The sequence below is a fragment of the Oncorhynchus kisutch genome, unplaced genomic scaffold (genome assembly GCF_002021735.2).
Source record: "Oncorhynchus kisutch isolate 150728-3 unplaced genomic scaffold, Okis_V2 scaffold1301, whole genome shotgun sequence".
NCBI lineage: Eukaryota > Metazoa > Chordata > Actinopteri > Salmoniformes > Salmonidae > Oncorhynchus > Oncorhynchus kisutch.
In genome coordinates, this window is record NW_022263246.1 from 15923 (window position 1) to 36512 (window position 20590).

Here is a 20590-nt window from a genome sequence, read left to right on the forward strand (position 1 = left end):
AGTGACTGGAACGAAATGCAAACATCACTGAAGTTGGAGACTTTTATTTCCCTCACCAACTTTAATCATCAACTATCTGAGCAGCTAACCGATCACTGCAGCTGTACATAGTCCATCTGTAAATAGCCCACCCAATCTACCTACCTCATCCCCATACTGTTTTTATTTTATTTACTTTTCTGCTCTTTTTCACACCAGTATCTCTACTTGCACATCATCATCTGCTCATTTATCACGCCAGTGTTAATCTGCTAAATTGTAATTATATGTGTAATTATAAGTGTTATATGTGTTCTGTGTGTTATATGTGTTCTGTGTGTTATATGTGTTCTGTGTGTTATATGTGTTCTGTGTGTTCTGTGTGTTATATGTGTTCTGTGAGTTATATGTGTTCTGTGTGTTATATGTGTTCTATGTGTTCTGTTTGTTCTGTGTGTTCTGTGTGTTATATGTGTTCTGTGTGTTCTGTGTGTTCTGTGAGTTCTGTGTGTTATATGTGTTCTGTGTGTTCTGTGTGTTATATGTGTTCTGTGAGTTATATGTGTTCTGTGTGTTATATGTGTTCTGTGTGTTCTGTGTGTTCTGTGTGTTCTGTGTGTTATATGTGTTCTGTGTGTTCTGTGTGTTATATGTGTTCTGTGTGTTCTGTGTGTTCTGTGTGTTATGTGTGTTCTGTGTGTGCTGTGTGTTCTGTGTGTTATATGTGTTCTGTGTGTTCTGTGAGTTATATGTGTTCTGTGTTTAATATGTGTTCTGTGTGTTATATTTGTTCTGTATGTTCTGTGTGTTCTGTGTGTTATATGTGTTCTGTGTATTATATGTGTTCTGTGTGTTATATGTGTTCTGTGGATTGTATGTGTTCTGTGTGTTCTGTGTGTTATATGTGTTCTGTGTGTTATATGTGTTCTGTGTGTTCTGTGTGTTATGTGTGTTCTGTGTGTTCTGTGTGTTATATGTGTTCTGTGTGTTCTGTGTGTTATATGTGTTCTGTGTGTTATATGTGTTCTGTGTGTTATATGTGTTCTGTGTGTTATATGTGTTCTGTGTGTTCTGTGTGTTATATGTGTTCTGTGTGTTCTGTGTGTTCTGTGTGATATATGTGTTATATGTGTTCTGTGTGTTATATGTGTTCTGTGTGTTATATGTGTTCTGTGTGTTCTGTGTGTTCTGTGTGTTATATGTGTTCTGTGTGATTTATGTGTTCTGTATGATATATGTGTTCTGTGTGTTATATGTGTTATATGTGTTCTGGGTGTTATATGTGTTCTGTATTTTCTGTGTGTTCTGTGTGTTATATGTGTTCTGTGTGTTCTGTGTGATATATGTGTTCTGTGTGTTATATGTGTTCTGTGTGTTATATGTGTTCTGTGTGTTATAAGTGTTATGTGTGTTAAATGTGTTCTGTGTGTTCTGTGTGATATATGTGTTCTGTGTGTTATGTGTCTTCTGTGTGTTCTGTGTGATATATGTGTTATGTGTTCTGTGTGTTCTGTGTGATATATGTGTTCTGTGTGTTCTGTGTGATATATGTGTTCTGTGTGTTATATGTGTTGTGTGTGATATGTGTGTTATATGTGTTCTGTGTGTTATATGTGTTCTGTATGTTCTGTGCGTTATATGTGTTCTGTGTATTATATGTGTTCTGTGTGTTATATGTGTTGTGTGTGATATGTGTGTTATATGTGTTCTGTGTGTTCTGTGTGTTATATGTGTTCTGTGTGATATATGTGTTGTGTGTGATATGTGTGTTATATGTGTTCTGTGTGTTATATGTGTTCTGTGTGTTCTGTGTGTTATATGTGTTCTGTGTGTTATATGTGTTCTGTGTGTTATATGTGTTCTGTGTGTTATATGTGTTCTGTGTGATATATGTGTTCTGTGTGATATATGTGTTCTGTGTGTTCTGTGTGTTATATGTGTTATATGTGTTCTGGGTGTTATATGTGTTCTGTGTTTTCTGTGTGTTCTGTGTGTTATATGTGTTCTGTGTGTTCTGTGTGATATATGTGTTCTGTGTGTTATATGTGTTATGTGTGTTATATGTGTTCTGTGTGTTATAAGTGTTCTGTGTGTTAAATGTGTTCTGTGTGTTCTGTGTGTTATATGTGTTCTGTGTGTTCTGTGTGATATATGTGTTCTGTGTGTTCTGTGTGATATATGTGTTCTATGTGTTCTGTGTGTTATATGTGTTCTGTGTGTTATAAGTGTTCTGTGTGTTAAATGTGTTCTGTGTGTTCTGTGTGTTATATGTGTTCTGTGTGTTCTGTGTGATATATGTGTTCTGTGTGTTATGTGTGTTCTGTGTGTTCTGTGTGATATATGTGTTATGTGTTCTGTCTGTTCTGTGTGATATATGTGTTCTGTGTGTTCTGTGTGATATATGTGTTCTGTGTGTTATATGTGTTGTGTGTGATATGTGTGTTATATGTGTTCTGTGTGTTATATGTGTTCTGTATGTTCTGTGTGTTATATGTGTTCTGTGTGATATATGTGTTGTGTGTGATATGTGTGTTATATGTGTTCTGTGTGTTCTGTTTGTTCTGTGTGTTATATGTGTTCTGTGTGTTCTGTGTGTTATATGTGTTCTGTGTGTTATATGTGTTCTGTGTGTTATATGTGTTCTGTGTGTTATATGTGTTCTGTGTGTTATATGTGTTCTGTGTGATATATGTGTTCTGTGTGATATGTGTGTTATATGTGTTCTATGTGTTATATGTGTTCTGTGTGTTATATGTGTTCTGTGTGTTATATGTGTTCTGTGTGATATATGTGTTCTGTGTGATATATGTGTTCTGTGTGATATATGTGTTATATGTGTTCTGTGTGTTCTGTATGTTCTGTATGTTCTGTGTGTTATATTTTTTTTCATTGTACTTTTATTTAACCAGGCAAGTCAGTTAAGAACACATTCTTATTTTCAATGACGGCCTGGGAACAGTGGGTTAACTGCCTGTTCAGGGGCAGAACGACAGATTTGTACCTTGTCAGCTCGGGGGTTTGAACTCGCAACCTTCCGGTTACTAGTCCAACGGTCAAACCACTAGGCTACGCTGCCGCTGTGTGTGATATGTGTGTTATATGTGTTCTGTGTGTTATATGTGTTCTGTGTGTTATATGTGTTCTGTGTATTATATGTGTTCTATGTGTTATATGTGTTCTGTGTGTTCTGTGTGTTATATGTGTTCTGTGTGTTCTGTGTGTTATATGTGTTCTGTGTGTTCTGTGTGTTCTGTGTGTTATATGTGTTCTGTGTGTTATATGTGTTCTGTGTGTTCTGTGTGTTCTGTGTGTTCTGTGTGTTATATGTGTTCTGTGTGTTATATGTGTTCTGTGTGTTCTGTGTGTTCTGTGTGTTATATGTGTTCTGTGTGTTCTGTTGCCTGGTTAAATAAAGGTGAAATAAAAGATGGAGGGGTTGAGGTCAGGAGGTGAGGACAGATTCTCATCAGGGAGTAATAAGGGTTTGGTATCCTGTTACCCTCTTTCTGTTGAAACATAAGATGTAAGGATTGGAGAGAAGGCGTGTCTTAAGTAGGATGTATATAACTATGATGGAGAGAAATGTTTTGCTGTCTGAATACAGCTGTACAGAACCTTTGGGAAGAATTAAACTTGGTTAAAGCTTCTCTAGTGTCCGTGGGTTAATTACTCTGAACAATAAGAACCTAACAACATTATCAGAGGGGTGAATTATGACATCAGATAGAACTACCCAGACATTCCAAATATCACTTGATTATCAGAGGGGTGAATTATGACATCAGATAGAACTACTCCAGACATTCCAAATCAGGCTTCATCCACATCATGAAGGTGGATATTGATCCAACCATTTCAAAAGTAATGACCGAGCTGATGGAAACAGGATATGCCTGAACATTTTTATAAATGCAGACAGACAATTTGTCAGTTTGTTTGACATGGTGGGATCATTTTGTGTCAGTAAACATTTATAAGCAAGAAATGGAGGTGGAAACTCCTTTATGAGCAAATATTTATATAATAACCATCACATCTTAGTTAACTTGGAGTCACGTGATGATATGTTGTGTGGTCCTCCCACTACGACTTGGGAACCCATGCAACTTATTAGGCTACAGATGAAATAAGTTATGAACTTCGCAGGGTGGTGAAAGTGCATGTGATGAGCTTGATGCTCCTTTCCAATACATTTTGAGGGTCTTATTCTGGTGACATGATGACCGATGCTTGGCTGCCATTTGACAAATGAAATAATATCTCTCTTATCCATAATAATCACTGTAATCACCCACACTGTATCTGTGAGCTGCTGGCTACAGTGCACGGGGACAAGAGCGCGTTTTCTATATAACGCAACAGTTTTTTAAAACCATCAGTAGAGTTGAAAATGCGATGGAAACCCATTTAACTTGTATTTCTTATTTAGTCATGCAGAATGTCACAGCAAAAAATACATAGCTTAGCTTAGCTTAGCTACTTGATAGAAACACTGACATACTTTAACAGCAGGTGGAAACTTAGCTACTTGATAGAAACACTGACATACTTTAACAGCAGGTGGAAACTTAGCTACTTGATAGAAACACTGACATACTTTAACAGCAGGTGGAAACTTAGCTACTTGATAGAAACACTGACATACTTTAACATCAGGTGGAAACTTAGCTACTTGATAGAAACACTGACATACTTTAACAGCAGGTGGAAACTTAGCTACTAAAGGTGGATATTGATCCAACACCTGCTGCCAGCCCACTGGGCACAGATGTCAGTTCTACATCTAGTTTCTATTTACATTCAACACAAAATGTCACCTGTCGTTAGATTTAGGTTCCCAGTTGGGTGAAACACAAAATGTCAGCTGTCGTTAGATTTAGGTTCCCAGTTGGGTGAAACACAAAATGTCAGCTGTCGTTAGATTTAAGTTCCCAGTTGGGTGAAACACAAAATGTCACCTGTCGTTAGATTTAGGTTCCCAGTTGGGTGAAACACAAAATGTCAGCTGTCGTTAGATTTAGGTTCCCAGTTGGGTGAAACACAAAATGTCAGCTGTCGTTAGATTTAGGTTCCCAGTTGGGTGAAACACAAAATGTCAGCTGTCGTTAGATTTAGATTCCCAGTTGGGCGAAACACAAAATGTCAGCTGTCGTTAGATTTAGGTTCCCAGTTGGGTGAAACACAAAATGTCACTTGTCGTTAGATTTAGGTTCCCAGTTGGGTGAAACACAAAATGTCAGCTGTCGTTAGATTTAGGTTCCCAGTTGGGTGAAACACAAAATGTCAGCTGTCGTTAGATTTAGGTTCCCAGTTGGGTGAAACACAAAATGTCACCTGTCGTTAGATTTAGGTTCCCAGTTGGGTGAAACACAAAATGTCACCTGTCATTAGATTTAGGTTCCCAGTTGGGTGAAACACAAAATGTCACCTGTCATTAGATTTAGGTTCCCAGTTGGGGGAAACACAAAATGTCACCTGTCGTTAGATTTAGGTTCCCAGTTGGATGAAACACAAAATTTCAGCTGTCGTTAGATTCAGGTTCCCAGTTGGGTGAAACACAAAATGTCACCTGTCATTAGATTTAGGTTCCCGGTTGGGTGAAACACAAAATGTCAGCTGTCGTTAGATTTAGGTTCCCAGTTGGGTGAAACACAAAATGTCAGCTGTCGTTAGATTTAGGTACCCAGTTGGGTGAAACACAAAATGTCACCTGTCGTTAGATTTAGGTTCCCAGTTGGGTGAAACACAAAATGTCACCTGTCGTTAGATTTAGATTCCCAGTTGGGTGAAACACAAAATGTCACCTGTCGTTAGATTTAGGTTCCCAGTTGGGTGAAACACAAAATGTCAGCTGTCGTTAGATTTAGATTCCCAGTTGGGTGAAACACAAAATGTCACCTGTCGTTGGATTTAGGTTCCCAGTTGGGTGAAACACAAAATGTCAGCTGTCGTTAGATTTAGGTACCCAGTTGGGTGAAACACAAAATGTCAGCTGTCGTTAGATTTAGGTACCCAGTTGGATGAAACACAAAATGTCACCTGTCGTTAGATTTAGATTCCCAGTTGGGTGAAACACAAAATGTCACCTGTCGTTGGATTTAGGTTCCCAGTTGGGTGAAACACAAAATGTCAGCTGTCGTTAGATTTAGGTACCCAGTTGGGTGAAACACAAAATGTCAGCTGTCGTTAGATTTAGGTACCCAGTTGGATGAAACACAAAATGTCACCTGTCGTTAGATTTAGGTTCCCAGTTGGGTGAAACACAAAATGTCACCTGTCGTTAGATTTAGGTTCCCAGTTGGGTGAAACACAAAATGTCAGCTGTCGTTAGATTTAGGTACCCAGTTGGATGAAACACAAAATGTCACCTGTCGTTAGATTTAGGTTCCCAGTTGGGTGAAACACAAAATGTCACCTGTCGTTAGATTTAGGTTCCCAGTTGGGTGAAACACAAAATGTCACCTGTCGTTAGATTTAGGTTCCCAGTTGGGTGAAACACAAAATGTCAGCTGTCTAGTTAGATTTAGGTTCCCAGTTGGGTGAAACACAAAATGTCAGCTGTCGTTAGATTTAGGTTCCCAGTTGGGTGAAACACAAAATGTCAGCTGTCGTTAGATTTAGGTTCCCAGTTGGGTGAAACACAAAATGTCAGCTGTCTAGTTAGATTTAGGTTCCCAGTTGGGTGAAACACAAAATGTCAGCTGTCGTTAGATTTAGGTTCCCAGTTGGGTGAAACACAAAATGTCAGCTGTCGTTAGATTTAGGTTCCCAGTTGGGTGAAACACAAAATGTCAGCTGTCGTTAGATTTAGGTTCCCAGTTGGGTGAAACACAAAATGTCACCTGTCGTTGGATTTAGGTTCCCAGTTGGGTGAAACACAAAATGTCAGCTGTCGTTAGATTTAGGTTCCCAGTTGGGTGAAACACAAAATGTCAGCTGTCGTTAGATTTAGGTACCCAGTTGGATGAAACACAAAATGTCACCTGTCGTTAGATTTAGGTTCCCAGTTGGGTGAAACACAAAATGTCACCTGTCATTAGATTTAGGTTCCCAGTTGGGTGAAACACAAAATGTCACCTGTCGTTAGATTTAGGTTCCCAGTTGGGTGAAACACAAAATGTCACCTGTCGTTAGATTCAGGTTCCCAGTTGGGTGAAACACAAAATGTCACCTGTCGTTAGATTTAGGTACCCAGTTGGATGAAACACAAAATGTCACCTGTCGTTAGATTTAGGTTCCCAGTTGGGTGAAACACAAAATGTCAGCTGTCGTTAGATTTAGATTCCCAGTTGGGTGAAACACAAAATGTCACCTGTCGTTAGATTTAGGTTCCCAGTTGGGTGAAACACAAAATGTCACCTGTCGTTAGATTTAGGTTCCCAGTTGGGTGAAACACAAAATGTCACCTGTCGTTAGATTTAGGTTCCCAGTTGGGTGAAACACAAAATGTCACCTGTCGTTAGATTTAGATTCCCAGTTGGGTGAAACACAAAATGTCAGCTGTCGTTAGATTTAGGTTCCCAGTTGGGTGAAACACAAAATGTCACTTGTCGTTAGATTTAGGTTCCCAGTTGGGTGAAACACAAAATGTCACCTGTCGTTAGATTTAGGTTCCCAGTTGGGTGAAACACAAAATGTCAGCTGTCGTTAGATTTAGGTTCCCAGTTGGGTGAAACACAAAATGTCACCTGTCGTTAGATTTAGATTCCCAGTTGGGTGAAACACAAAATGTCAGCTGTCATTAGATTCAGGTTCCCAGTTGGGTGAAACACAAAATGTCACCTGTCGTTAGATTTAGGTTCCCAGTTGGGTGAAACACAAAATGTCAGCTGTCGTTAGATTTAGGTTCCCAGTTGGGTGAAACACAAAATGTCAGCTGTCGTTAGATTTAGGTACCCAGTTGGATGAAACACAAAATGTCACCTGTCGTTAGATTTAGGTTCCCAGTTGGGTGAAACACAAAATGTCACCTGTCATTAGATTTAGGTTCCCAGTTGGGTGAAACACAAAATGTCACCTGTCGTTAGATTTAGGTTCCCAGTTGGGTGAAACACAAAATGTCACCTGTCGTTAGATTCAGGTTCCCAGTTGGGTGAAACACAAAATGTCACCTGTCGTTAGATTTAGGTACCCAGTTGGATGAAACACAAAATGTCACCTGTCGTTAGATTTAGGTTCCCAGTTGGGTGAAACACAAAATGTCAGCTGTCGTTAGATTTAGATTCCCAGTTGGGTGAAACACAAAATGTCACCTGTCGTTAGATTTAGGTTCCCAGTTGGGTGAAACACAAAATGTCACCTGTCGTTAGATTTAGGTTCCCAGTTGGGTGAAACACAAAATGTCAGCTGTCGTTAGATTTAGGTTCCCAGTTGGGTGAAACACAAAATGTCACCTGTCGTTAGATTTAGATTCCCAGTTGGGTGAAACACAAAATGTCAGCTGTCATTAGATTCAGGTTCCCAGTTGGGTGAAACACAAAATGTCACCTGTCGTTAGATTTAGGTTCCCAGTTGGGTGAAACACAAAATGTCAGCTGTCGTTAGATTTAGGTTCCCAGTTGGGTGAAACACAAAATGTCAGCTGTCGTTAGATTCAGGTTCCCAGTTGGGTGAAAAATAAATAAAAATACCTGATGTTGATGCTTTTTACAAATCCAATCAGTTGTCGACATTGATCAAACATCATCACATGGATTTGTTTTGTTGAAATGTGGAAATAATGTTTATTTAACCAGTGGGGAGGCTTGTAAATGCCCCCAGGAAAGTGGAAAGAGGAACTCTTCATTTTGACAATAATGGAACAGCAATCCGTGGGAGAGTTGTGGTGGATATTATAAAATAAGAATCTGCTGGAGTCCAAGTCAAACCAAGATTCTTTATTTCTGAGCTCAGAGAGAATAACAGAGTTACACAGCACAGTGTAGACAGTCTGAATTCCTGAAGCATTGGGTGATGAGCACATATCTTTATAGTTTCCTGTTCCTGGGCGGGACTTTATTCATACAAGGACACAGGTGTAAATTGGTTTGCAACACAGAATGATACTCCCAAGAACAGGAGATTATAATAGGACAGTTTCACAAGGTTAGTCACATACTCAGTTATGTGGACACACATACAACTAACATTTTCATTTAATTAAATCATCAGTGGGCTACAATGCAGATGTCAACAATGGAACAAATGCATCACATCCAGATATCACTTGTTAATTAATCTGTGGTGCTGGAGGAATGACACACCCAGATAAACACACACAGAGTTTAAAAAAGGGCAATTTAAACACATGGAATCTGATCTATCCTATATTGAAACTGACAACTCAATATTCAATTAATGTTTTCTAATAAAAACATACAAATATATGTTTGAGTATACTTGGTACAATTATTAATTTAATTTCATATGGTATAAACATGTAAACCCATTCTCAGTCAACAATATAAGACAATGGGAGCACTGTGTATGTTCTCTGATGAATTTTAAGTCAATGTGATGTGAAATATCAATTTACACACTAGGATAAGTAATTATTTTCTCCTGTGTGGATTCTCACATGACGTTTAAGTGACTGTGATGAGCAATATGTTTTCCCACAGTCTGAGCACTTGTAAGGTTTCTCCCCTGTGTGCAGTCTCACATGTTCTTTCAGATTTCCTAAATGGGTAAAACGCTTTGCACACTGGGAGCAATGGAAAGGCTTCTCCCCTGTATGTGTTCGCTCATGAGCTTTCAGATTTCTTAAGTGGCTAAAACTCTTTCCACACTGGGAGCAATGGAAAGGCTTCTCCCCTGTATGTGTTCGCTCATGAGCTTTCAGGATTCCTGACTGGCTAAAACTCTTTCCACACTGGGAGCAATGGAAAGGCTTCTCACCTGTGTGTGTTCGCTCATGAGCTTTCAGGATTCCTGACTGGCTAAAACTCTCACCACACTGGGCACAATGGTATGGCTTCTCCCCCGTGTGTATTCGCTCATGAGTTTTGAGGGTGTCTAACCGCATAAAACTCTTTCCACACTGGGAGCAATGGAAAGGCTTCTCCCCTGTGTGTATTCGCTCATGAGCTTTCAGCTTTTCTGGCTGGCTAAACCTCTTTCCACACTGGGAGCAATGGTGTGGCTTTGCTCCCGTGTGTATCCGCTGATGTCTTTTCATGTTAACTAACTGGCTAAAACTCTTTCCACAATGGGTGCAATGGAAAGGCTTCTCCCCTGTGTGTGTTCGCTCATGAGATTTCAGATTTCTTAAGTGGCTAAAACTCTTTCCACACTGGAAGCAATGGAAAGGCTTCTCCCCTGTGTGTATTCTCTCATGAGTTTTCAGGTTTCCTACCTGGCTAAAACTCTTTCCACACTGGGAGCAATGGAAAGGCTTCTCCCCTGTATGTGTTCGCTCATGAGATTTCAGGGTGTCTAACCGTTTAAAACTCTTTCCACAGTGGGCGCAATGGTATGGCTGCTCCCCTGTGTACATTCGCTCATGAACTTTCAGGTTTCCTAACTTGATGAAACTCTTTCCAATCTGGGAGCAGAGGTGTCGTCTTGCTGGTTTGGACGTCTCTGGCTCTGGTTCCTCCGAGTTTGTTTTTCCTCCTGCTAAAGAGTGTTTATTTAAAGAGAGACCTGAGTGAAACCTTCACATTATAAAAAACACCTTGCTATGAGGTTTAAGTTCTCAAACATTTCAAAATTGAAAACAAAATGTGGTACAGCTTCCTGGTAATTAATGATAATATGTTTACATTACTTATTTTACTCATTCTGTTTTAGAACACAAAGAACTAGACAGTTCTACCACACTCAAGACACAGACATCGCTGGATTCCTTTCATGCAGGTGATTGTATATATAACCTTCATAGCTGTACGATACAGAATGTGACTTTTTCGATACGCATGAAAGCTTATTTCTCTCCGATTTTGTGCACAAATTTGTTTACATCGCTTTGCCAAGATATTCCATCCACCTGACAGGCATATCAAGAAGCTGATTAAGCAGTATGGTCATTACACAGGTGCACCTTGTGCTGGGGGAAATTAATCAGCATGGTTACCACAATATTCTGCAGCAATACGCCATCACATCTGGTTTGAGCTTAGTAGTCACTATCATTTGTTTTTCAACAGGACAATGACCCATCACACCTACAGGCTGTGTAAGGGCTATTTGACCAAGAAGGAGAGTGATGGAGTGCTGCATCAGATGACCTGGCCTCCACAATCAACTGACCTCAACCCAATTGAGATGGTTTGGAATGAGTTGTACCGCAGAGTGAAGGAAAAGCAGCCAACAAGTGCTCAGCATATGTGGGACTCCTTCAAGACGGTTGGAAAATCATTCCAGGTGAAGATGGTTGAGAGAATGCCAAGAGTCTGCAAAGCTGTATTTGTATTAGTTGGGGACAGCCCTACTGGGAACAGATACCAGTGGGCAGATCTATTGTATTTGTATTAGTCGGGGACAGACCTACTGGGAACAGATACGAGTGGGCAGATCTATTGTATTTGTATTAGTTGTATTTGTATCAGCACTTACTTTGATGTGTCAAATCTGATCCTTTCTTCTCTTCTCCTCCTCTCACAGTTCCACTCAGCCCTGTTGTTTTCCTGCAGTCCACCAGCAGCACAGACAACCTCTTCATACCCAGCAGTAAGGAGCAACTGGGAGAGGCACGACACATGGACTCCAGGAGGGAGGAAGGGCTAGCGTTGTCCTGGTAACCATAAAGAAGGGACACAGATCATTATGGATGCTGATGTCACTGTTGACAAAGTGCTTTACAGAAACCCAGCCCAGACCCAGACTCAGATAGAGCAAGCTGTTTGCTAAACCAGACCAAGCTGTACCATCTGGTGTTCTGATCTGGAGAGACTCTTCTCTTCCTCGTCAGCATCAGGATGTTGTTGAGGCTCCCCAGAGGATCCACGATAGTCATGTCTCTCTCCTGTGTGATTGAGAACATCAAAGTCAACTTATGATTTTTTATTGCAATCATAGGGTCTTATAAGAGCCATTAATATGTCTAAAAAGGACCTAAATTATGTTAGTTTAATTTAGTTTAAATTAGTTTAATTATTAAACTCAATTATGTTTTTTTATATATATATTGTTTGTGATGCAAATGCAAAAGGGTCGTTCCACGAATGGATGCCTTTTTTTCACCCCTTTGATATTTTAAGTAGAAATGAAGCTCCAACAGTGAATTTTAAAAGCCTGTTATACCAAATTAAGTGCACTTCATTATAGACCACATAGATAATTCAATAAATCGAATTTAAAAGTCCCCCAAAAAATGTATGTACCAATGGCAGATTGACCCTTTAACAATTCCTACAGTACATATTCAAGTGTAGAACTTCAGTAGAATGCCACTTTAAAACCACACATTAGCTCAACAACGGCATAGTTTGTGTCCCTGTTTAAGACAGTACCCACATTAGCTCAGCTGGGTATAATTTGTGGAACGTTCCAACAGGAATCTGCTCCAAAAACTTCGTAAATAACAAGGCTGCCAACAAGCAACGCATACAGAGTCGTATTACAGTAGAATGAGATACCGGGTAGGGAGTGGGCTATTTTAAGACGTTTTACACTCACCACGTTAATCCACTCTGGTAGCCTACGGACAATCATTAAGAATAAACTACGTGGTGAGTTGATGCCTATTCGGCAGCTAGTTAGTTAGCTCGGTGAATTGATCATGCTACTTTGAATGCCGCGTTTGTTGGCAACCTTGTACTTTACGAAGTTTTTGGAACAGATTCCCGTTGGGACAATACATTATACCAACCCCATTAGTTCAACAACAACATCGTTTGTGGCCCTGTTTATAAGACAGTACTCACTGGTGGTAATCGGAACTTCCGTCTCCTCCTCCTCTTTTATTGAGATAGCCTCCTCTTCCTCTTTTACACCAACATGTTCTTCCTCTTCTTTCAATGTTACGGCATCTTCCTCATTTTTTATTCTAAAAGATTCTACCTCCTCCTTTTCCACTCTGACAACCTCTTTCCCATCTTCCTCTTTCTCTGTAATATCATCCTCTTCTTCTTTCAATGTGATAGCCTCCTCTTCCATTCTGAAAGCTTCTTCCTCTCCTTTCACCAGTTTCTTTCTACGTCTAGTTTAGTGACCTCATGCTCCGGGCGATTAGCCTTGTGCTTTAGCAATGTAACATGTGCTAATTTAACAAGCAAATTACGTTTAAATGAACTAGTAGAAACGTAAACATAGTTGTGTTCTAAACACTAAGAGTAATATATACAAGATTACTTATTACACTATTACTTTCTTACTTACTTTACTTTGATTACTTATTATTATTATTACACTAGATTGGTCTAAAAAGCTTCAATATTTCAGTTTTATGTTCGATAGCAAATCACCGCGTCGGTTGTATCTGTAGCCTTTTGTCTGTTGAAGAAGCCTCCAGTTCCGTCCACTAGATTATACGTCACGCAAGAAGCATCACCTGAAATACTCCCATCGTCATCTGCTGACTGGAGTGGGAAACGCAGATTGGAAGAAAAATCTCCATTACAATGTTAATTCTGGCAAACAATGTCATAAGAAGTAATTTAAAAAACAACCAGATGTTATGTTTTCTCTTACAGTCAATACTTTTCTCCAGGGCTGACCTGCCAATTAGGGCCCAAGCCCACTGCACGCCACGGCCCATTAGGCCCCAAGCCCACGGCCCATTAGGCCCCAAGCCCACGGCCCATTAGGCCCCAAGTCCACGGCCCATTAGGCCCCAAGCCCCCGGCCCTTTAGGCCCCAAGCCCCCGGCCCATTAGGCCCCAAGCCCACGGCACGCCACGGCCGATTAGGCAGGATTGGGTGACAGATAGACAAGGGAGGCAGATCCCGGAGCTAAATTGATCAGCAACACATATTAACACCTCACATAATGATGCCCCAAAAACAATGCTAACTTCTCTCACTCAGCGGCATATGGGCTATTTATGTGAGTGGTGGTGTTTCCACATGAAGCAGTGCCCACTTTGTAAAAGGCAACATGGACAGATAGGACTCTACCTGTGTAGAGAAAGATGCCCCTTTGCCCTTCCAGTCTCTGAAGTGCCCTTTTGGGTGGTGGAATAATCTGTATTCATTTTTTCTCATCAGTTATTCTACACCCTCTGCCTGCAAGTCATCGTTAAATTCACCTCAGTGATTTGTATTTTCCTTCAACTTTCTGAAGAGGAAACAGCCAGGAAATGCCCCTGTCTGAGTGAGTTTGTCTACCACTATGTGTAGCTGTTAGCGATGATACTAATGACAACTATCTTCTGGTTGATTGAAAAGCTTAATCCAAAAAACCTTGTCAATTAAATGTTAACTACAAAGTAGTCTATGCCTCCCTGGCCTACCTGGCAGAATGATATCATGATTATTTGCATCAATCCAGTTGTGATTTGTTCTGCCATCCAGGACCTCTATACCAGGCGGTGTCAGAGGAAGGCCCATAAAATAATCAGAGACTCCAGTCCCCCAAGTTATAGACTGTTTTCTCTGGTAGCGCACGGCAAGCGGTACCAGAGCACCAAGTCTAGGACCAAAAGGCTCCTCAACAGCTTCTACCCGCCAAGCCATTAGACTGCTGATCATTTCATAAAAAATCGCCACCGGACAATTTACATGATATCATAGTCACCTATGCATAGTCACTTCGCCCCCACCACCATGTACAGATTACCTCAAGTAGCCTGTACCCCTGCACACTGACTCGGGTACCCCTGTATGTAGCCTGTACCCCTGCACACTGACCCGGGTACCCCTGTATGTAGCCTGTACCCCTGAACACTGACCTGGGTACCGGTGCCCCCTGTATGTAGCCTGTACCCCTACACACTGACCCGGGTACCGGTGCCCCTGTATGTAGCCTCGTTATTGTTGTTCTTATTGTGCTACTTTTTATTTTAGTCTACTTGGCAAATATGTTCTTCTTCTTGAACTGCACTGCTGGTTAAGAGCTTGTCAGTAAAGCATTTCACGGTAAAGTCTACCCTTGTTGTATTCAGCATTTCACGGTAAAGTCTACACTTGTTGTATTCAGCATTTCACAGTAAAGTCTACCCTTGTTGTATTCAGCATTTCACAGTAAAGTCTACCCTTGTTGTATTCAGCATTTCACGGTAAAGTCTACACTTGTTTAATTCGCCGCATGTGGCAAATAAAGTTTGATTTGATTTGTGTTACAGAGAACCAACCACAAACCAAGTAAGGCTCTTACTGGTGCTACTTTAATTAAAGGGAATCTACACCCCAAAGTAACATTTACTTAGATTTTTTTCCTCAGACTTCAAAAATGTTCTCCTGATGTGGTTTAAGTTGTTGTGGACTTACATCCAATTGTGTAGTTTCTCTATTAACAGTGTGATTTAGAGAGAGAAGAACAGGGACTCGGAAACGAAGGGGGAAACACTTGTGGAACGTACAATTCTTACTAAAAGTACTATTAACAGTGTGATTTAGAGAGAGAAAAACAGAACATGGACAAATCAGAAACATGGAAAAACAAAACAGAGAAAATGGAATTTGAGAAAAAAACTAACGGCATGAGGTTAAAAATATAAAAATGGATTTGATGGAGATGTTATATATAGATAGAGATGTTATAGGGCCCTAAATATTCTATACATTTCCTCTCATTACTGTATTATCTAGGGATAGTGTAGAGTAACAGCTGTATCCTGAATTGACCTTTAACCTCCCTGCTCCTCAATACTTCTTCCACTGGATCAAAGCTTCAGCCAAGTAGGATACATGATAGTGGCAACACATGGAGTTGGGTTGATATAGTCATGGTAGGATACATGATAGTGGCAACACATGGAGTTGGGTTGGATACAGTCATGGTAGGATACATGATAGTGGCAACACATGGAGGTGGGTTGGATATAGTCATGGTAGGATACATGACAGTGACAACACATGGAGTTGGGTTGGATATAGTCATGGTAGGATACATGACAGTGACAACACATGGAGTTGGGTTGGATATAGTCATGGTAGGATACATGATAGTGGCAACACATGGAGTAGGGTTGGATATAGTCATGGTAGGATACATGATAGTGGCAACACATGAAGTAGGGTTGGATATAGTCATGGTAGGATACATGATAGTGGCAACACATGAAGTAGGGTTGGATATAGTCATGGTAGGATACATGATAGTGGCAACACATGAAGTAGGGTTGGATATAGTCATGGTAGGATACATGATAGTGGCAACACATGGAGTAGGGTTGGATATAGCCATGGTAGGATACATGATAGTGACAACACATGGAGTTGGGTTGGATATAGTCATGGTAGGATACATGATAGTGGCAACACATGGAGTAGGGTTGGATATAGTCATGGTAGGATACATGATAGTGGCAACACATGGAGTTGGGTTGGATATAGTCATGGTAGGATACATGATAGTGGCAACACATGGAGTTGGGCATTGTCAAGGGTAGGATACATGATAGTGACAGTGAAGTCCTATTACCAGTCAGATAGGAAGTAGCAGTGAAGTCCTATTACCAGTCAGATAGGAAGTAGCAGTGAAGTCCTACTACCAGTCAGATAGGAAGTAGCAGTGAAGTCCTATTACCAGTCAGATAGGAAGTAGCAGTGAAGTCCTACTACCAGTCAGATAGGAAGTAGCAGTGAAGTCCTATTTTCAGTCAGATAGGAAGTAGCCGTGTCAACACTGCCAAGTGGCTGGGATGTCCTCCACTGAGTCCACAGTCCTCTCCACCATAAACACCATCTGTTGTCTGCACACCTCTGACCACAGATCAGATCAAATGAAATGTTATTGGTCTCATACACATATTTCTCTGATGTCATCACGGGTGTAGAGAAACAGTGCTGTAATATCTAACGACCCAAAACAATACATGCAAATCCCCACAAGTTATTTTAAGGATGAAGAAATATAGAATTAGTGGAACGATTAATGTCAGAGTCTGGAATATAAATATATACAGTTTGTTTACAATCTATATGATGGTGTGTCTAGACATCATGGAGAGTATTTTAATAGGAAAGGTGTCAACAGTAGTAGTTATATAGGATGAGCCTTGACTAGAATACAGGGTGGAGTACTGGGTGGTAGACGGCTAGTAACAGTGACTAAAGTTCAGGGCAGGGTACTGGGCGGAGGCCGGCTAGAGGTGATTATTTAACAGTCTGATGACCTGGAGACAGACCACACATTAACCACACAACAAGTATTGTGGTGGCAGCATCATGTTATGGGTATGCTTGTCACAGGCAGGGACTCGGGAGTTTGTCAGGATCAAAATAAATATGAAAGGAGCAAAGCCCAGGTAAAAAGTTGGAGGAAAACCCACCTGTCTTCTGAAAACCTGTTTCTATCACATCTGTCGCAAGTTTGTTTTATAATGTATGACTTTACTCACATAACATTTTTGGATGGTCAATCAAGCAGAATACAGCCCAATTCTCCTCGGGAAGCTCCGGTATAAACAGTGGTTGTAGTACACTGCTGCCACCACCAGGCCTGGAGGGCATTTTGACTTTGTGGATAGCCAAAATATCATGGTATTAAATTTTTTTTCAAGGATGGTATGACAGTATCTGACAGTATTTTTAGCTTTTGAATAATACAAGTTCTAAAATTGCTTTATGAGTTGTGCGTGATCCTAGCGAGGCAACACAAACATTCTAAATGTTCTTTATGAGTAGTATTGTGATCCTAGCGAGGCAACACAAACATTCTAAATTCTAAATGTTCTTTATGAGTAGTATTGTGACCCTGGGGTGGCAACACAAACATTCTAAATTCTAAATGTTCTTTATGAGTAGTATTGTGACCCTGGGGTGGCAACACAAACATTCTAAATGTTCTTTATTAGTAGTATTGTGACCCTGGGGTGGCAACACAAACATTCTAAATGTTCTTTATGAGTAGTATTGTGACCCTGGGGTGGCAACACAAACATTCTAAATTCTAAATGTTCTTTATGAGTAGTATTGTGACCCTGGGGTGACAACACAAACATTCTAAATGTTCTTTATGAGTACAACAGGTTCTATCTCATACAACAGGTTCTATCTCATACAACAGGTTCTTTCTCATACAACAGGTTCTTACTCATACAACAGGTTCTTTCTCATACAACAGGTTATTACTCATACAACAGGTTCTTACTCATACAACAGGTTCTTACTCATACAACAGGTTCTTTTGTACCCTTTTTACTTTGGGGTTCTAATCCCCCTCTGTCAACATCCACACATCTTTAACATTCATGAACCTTCACTATCTTCATCCCTGAACTAGCAACAATAACTATTCTCTCTCTCTAAATACAATGTTCCCACCCGTTTTCATGTCTTTGGTTATGCAAACATTTGTTTCTTAGATTATATTTCTCATTATGAATAATATTGTTTTAATTCTATATGGGTCACGTCTTGCTTTGGTCATGTGATCTCTTATGGATCAATTATTTTAATTGGAATATAGCAATAATGCTCTTTCCTCAATCACTGACAGGGCCTTTCGGAAAGTATTCAGACTTTCCATGCGTATTCTAAAATGTATTAAATGAAACAATTTCCTCAGCAATCTAACACACAATACCCCATAATGACATCACAATACCCCATAATGACATCACAATACCCCATAATGACATCACAATACCCCATAATGACATCACAATACCCCATAATGACATCACAATACCCCATAATGACATCACAATACCCCATAATGACAAAGCGAAAACAGGTTTTTTAAACATTTTAGCAAATGTATTAAAAACAAAAAAAAACAGAAATACTTTATTTGCATCAGTATTCAGACCCTTTGCTATATGAGACTCCACACTGAGCTCAGGTGCCTCCTGTTTCCATTGATCATCCTTCAGATATTTCTACAACTTGATTGGGGTCCACCCGGGGTAAATTCAATTGATTGGACATTACTTGGAAAGGCACACACCTGTTTATATAAGGTCCCACAGTTGACAATGCTTGTCAGAGCAGTAACCAAGCCATGAGGTCGAAGGAATTGTACGTTCCACAAGTGTTTCCCCCTTCGTTTCCGAGTCCCTGTTCTTCTCTCTCTAAATCACACTGTTAATAGAGAAACTACACAATTGGATGTAAGTCCACAACAACTTAAACCACATCAGGAGAACATTTTTGAAGTCTGAGGAAAATCTGAAAATTTGATTTTTGGGTGTAGATACCCTTTAATTTAAGTGGCACCAGCAAGAGCTTTGCTTGGTTAGTGGTGTCTCTGTAGCACACAAGAGCCTTGCTTGGTTAGTGGTGTCTCTGTAGCACACAAGAGCCTTGCTTGGTTAGTGGTGTTTCTGTAGCACACAAGAGCCTTGCTTGGTTAGTGGTGTCTCTGTAGCACACAAGAGCCTTGCTTGGTTAGTGGTGTCTCTGTAGCACACAAGAGCCTTGCTTGGTTAGTGGTGTCTCTGTAGCACACAAGAGCCTTGCTTGGTTAGTGGTGTCTCTGTAGCACACAAGAGCCTTGCTTGGTTAGTGGTGTCTCTGTAGCACACAAGAGCCTTGCTTGGTTAGTGGTGTCTCTGTAGCACACAAGAGCCTTGCTTGGTTGGTGGTGTCTTTGTAGCACACATGTGATTGCAGAGTTTGCTGAAGAAATCACAACTGGATTGATGCTAATAATCATGATATCATTCTGCCAGGGAGGCATAGACTACTAATAGTCATGATATCATTCTGCCAGGGAGGCATAGACTACTAATAGTCATGATATCATTCTGCCAGGGAGTCATAGACTACTAATAGTCATGATATCATTCTGCCAGGGAGGCATAGACTACTAATAGTCATGATATCATTCTGCCAGGGAGTCATAGACTACTAATAGTCATGATATCATTCTGCCAGGGAGTCAAAGACTACTAATAATCATGATATTATTCTGCCAGGGAGGCATAGACTACTAATAGTCATGATATCATTCTGCCAGGGAGGCATAGACTACTAATAGTCATGATATCATTCTGCCAGGGAGGCATAGACTACTTTGTAGTTGACGTTTAATTGACAACGTTTTTGGGAAAGCTTTTCCATCAACTAGAAGATGGTTGTCATTAGCATCATCGCTAACAGCTACACATAGTGGATCATTAGCATCATCGCTAACAGCTACACATAGTGGATCATTAGCATCATCGCTAACAGCTACACATAGTGGATCATTAGCATCATCGCTAACAGCTACACATAGTGGATCATTAGCATCATCGCTAACAGCTACACATAGTGGATCATTAGCATCATCGCTAACAGCTACACATAGTGGATCATTAGCATCATCGCTAACAGCTACACATAGTGGTAGACAAATGCACTCAGACAGGGGCATTTCCTGGCTGTTTCCTCTTCAGAATGTTGAAGGAAAATACAAATCACTGAGGCTAATTTAACGACGACTTGCAGGCAGTGGGTTCAGCGATGAGAAAAAATGAATACAGATTATTCCACCACCCAAAAGGGCACTTTAGAGACTGGAAGGGTAAAGGGGCATGTGCTCTACACAGGTAGAGTCCTATCTGTCCATGTTGCCTTTTGCAAAGTGGGCACTGCTTCATGT

The 20590-nt window shown here is 40.3% G+C and overlaps 1 protein-coding gene across 1 annotated transcript; it reads right to left on the minus strand.

Moving 5' to 3' along the window:
* Positions 1-8834: 8834 nt before the first annotated feature.
* LOC116365843 (zinc finger protein OZF-like) lies at positions 8835-13932 on the minus strand. The gene is made up of 4 exons (XM_031818237.1): positions 13923-13932; positions 11826-11923; positions 11515-11692; positions 8835-10572 (listed from the first exon to the last, which is right to left on the minus strand). Exons 1-4 carry the CDS (start codon positions 13930-13932, stop codon positions 9497-9499), a joined length of 1362 nt encoding a protein of 453 aa, XP_031674097.1. The 3' UTR covers positions 8835-9496.
* Between the last annotated feature and the right edge of the window lie 6658 nt (positions 13933-20590).

Excerpts from the sequence above, each read along its gene's own strand:
- LOC116365843 (XM_031818237.1), bottom strand. Across the intron at positions 11,693-11,825 it reads CCAGATCAGAACACCAGATG|GACAACGCTAGCCCTTCCTC; the intron begins GTACAGCTTGGT and ends TATGGTTACCAG. Across the intron at positions 10,573-11,514 it reads ATCAGATTTGACACATCAAA|GAGGAAAAACAAACTCGGAG; the intron begins GTAAGTGCTGAT and ends ACTCTTTAGCAG.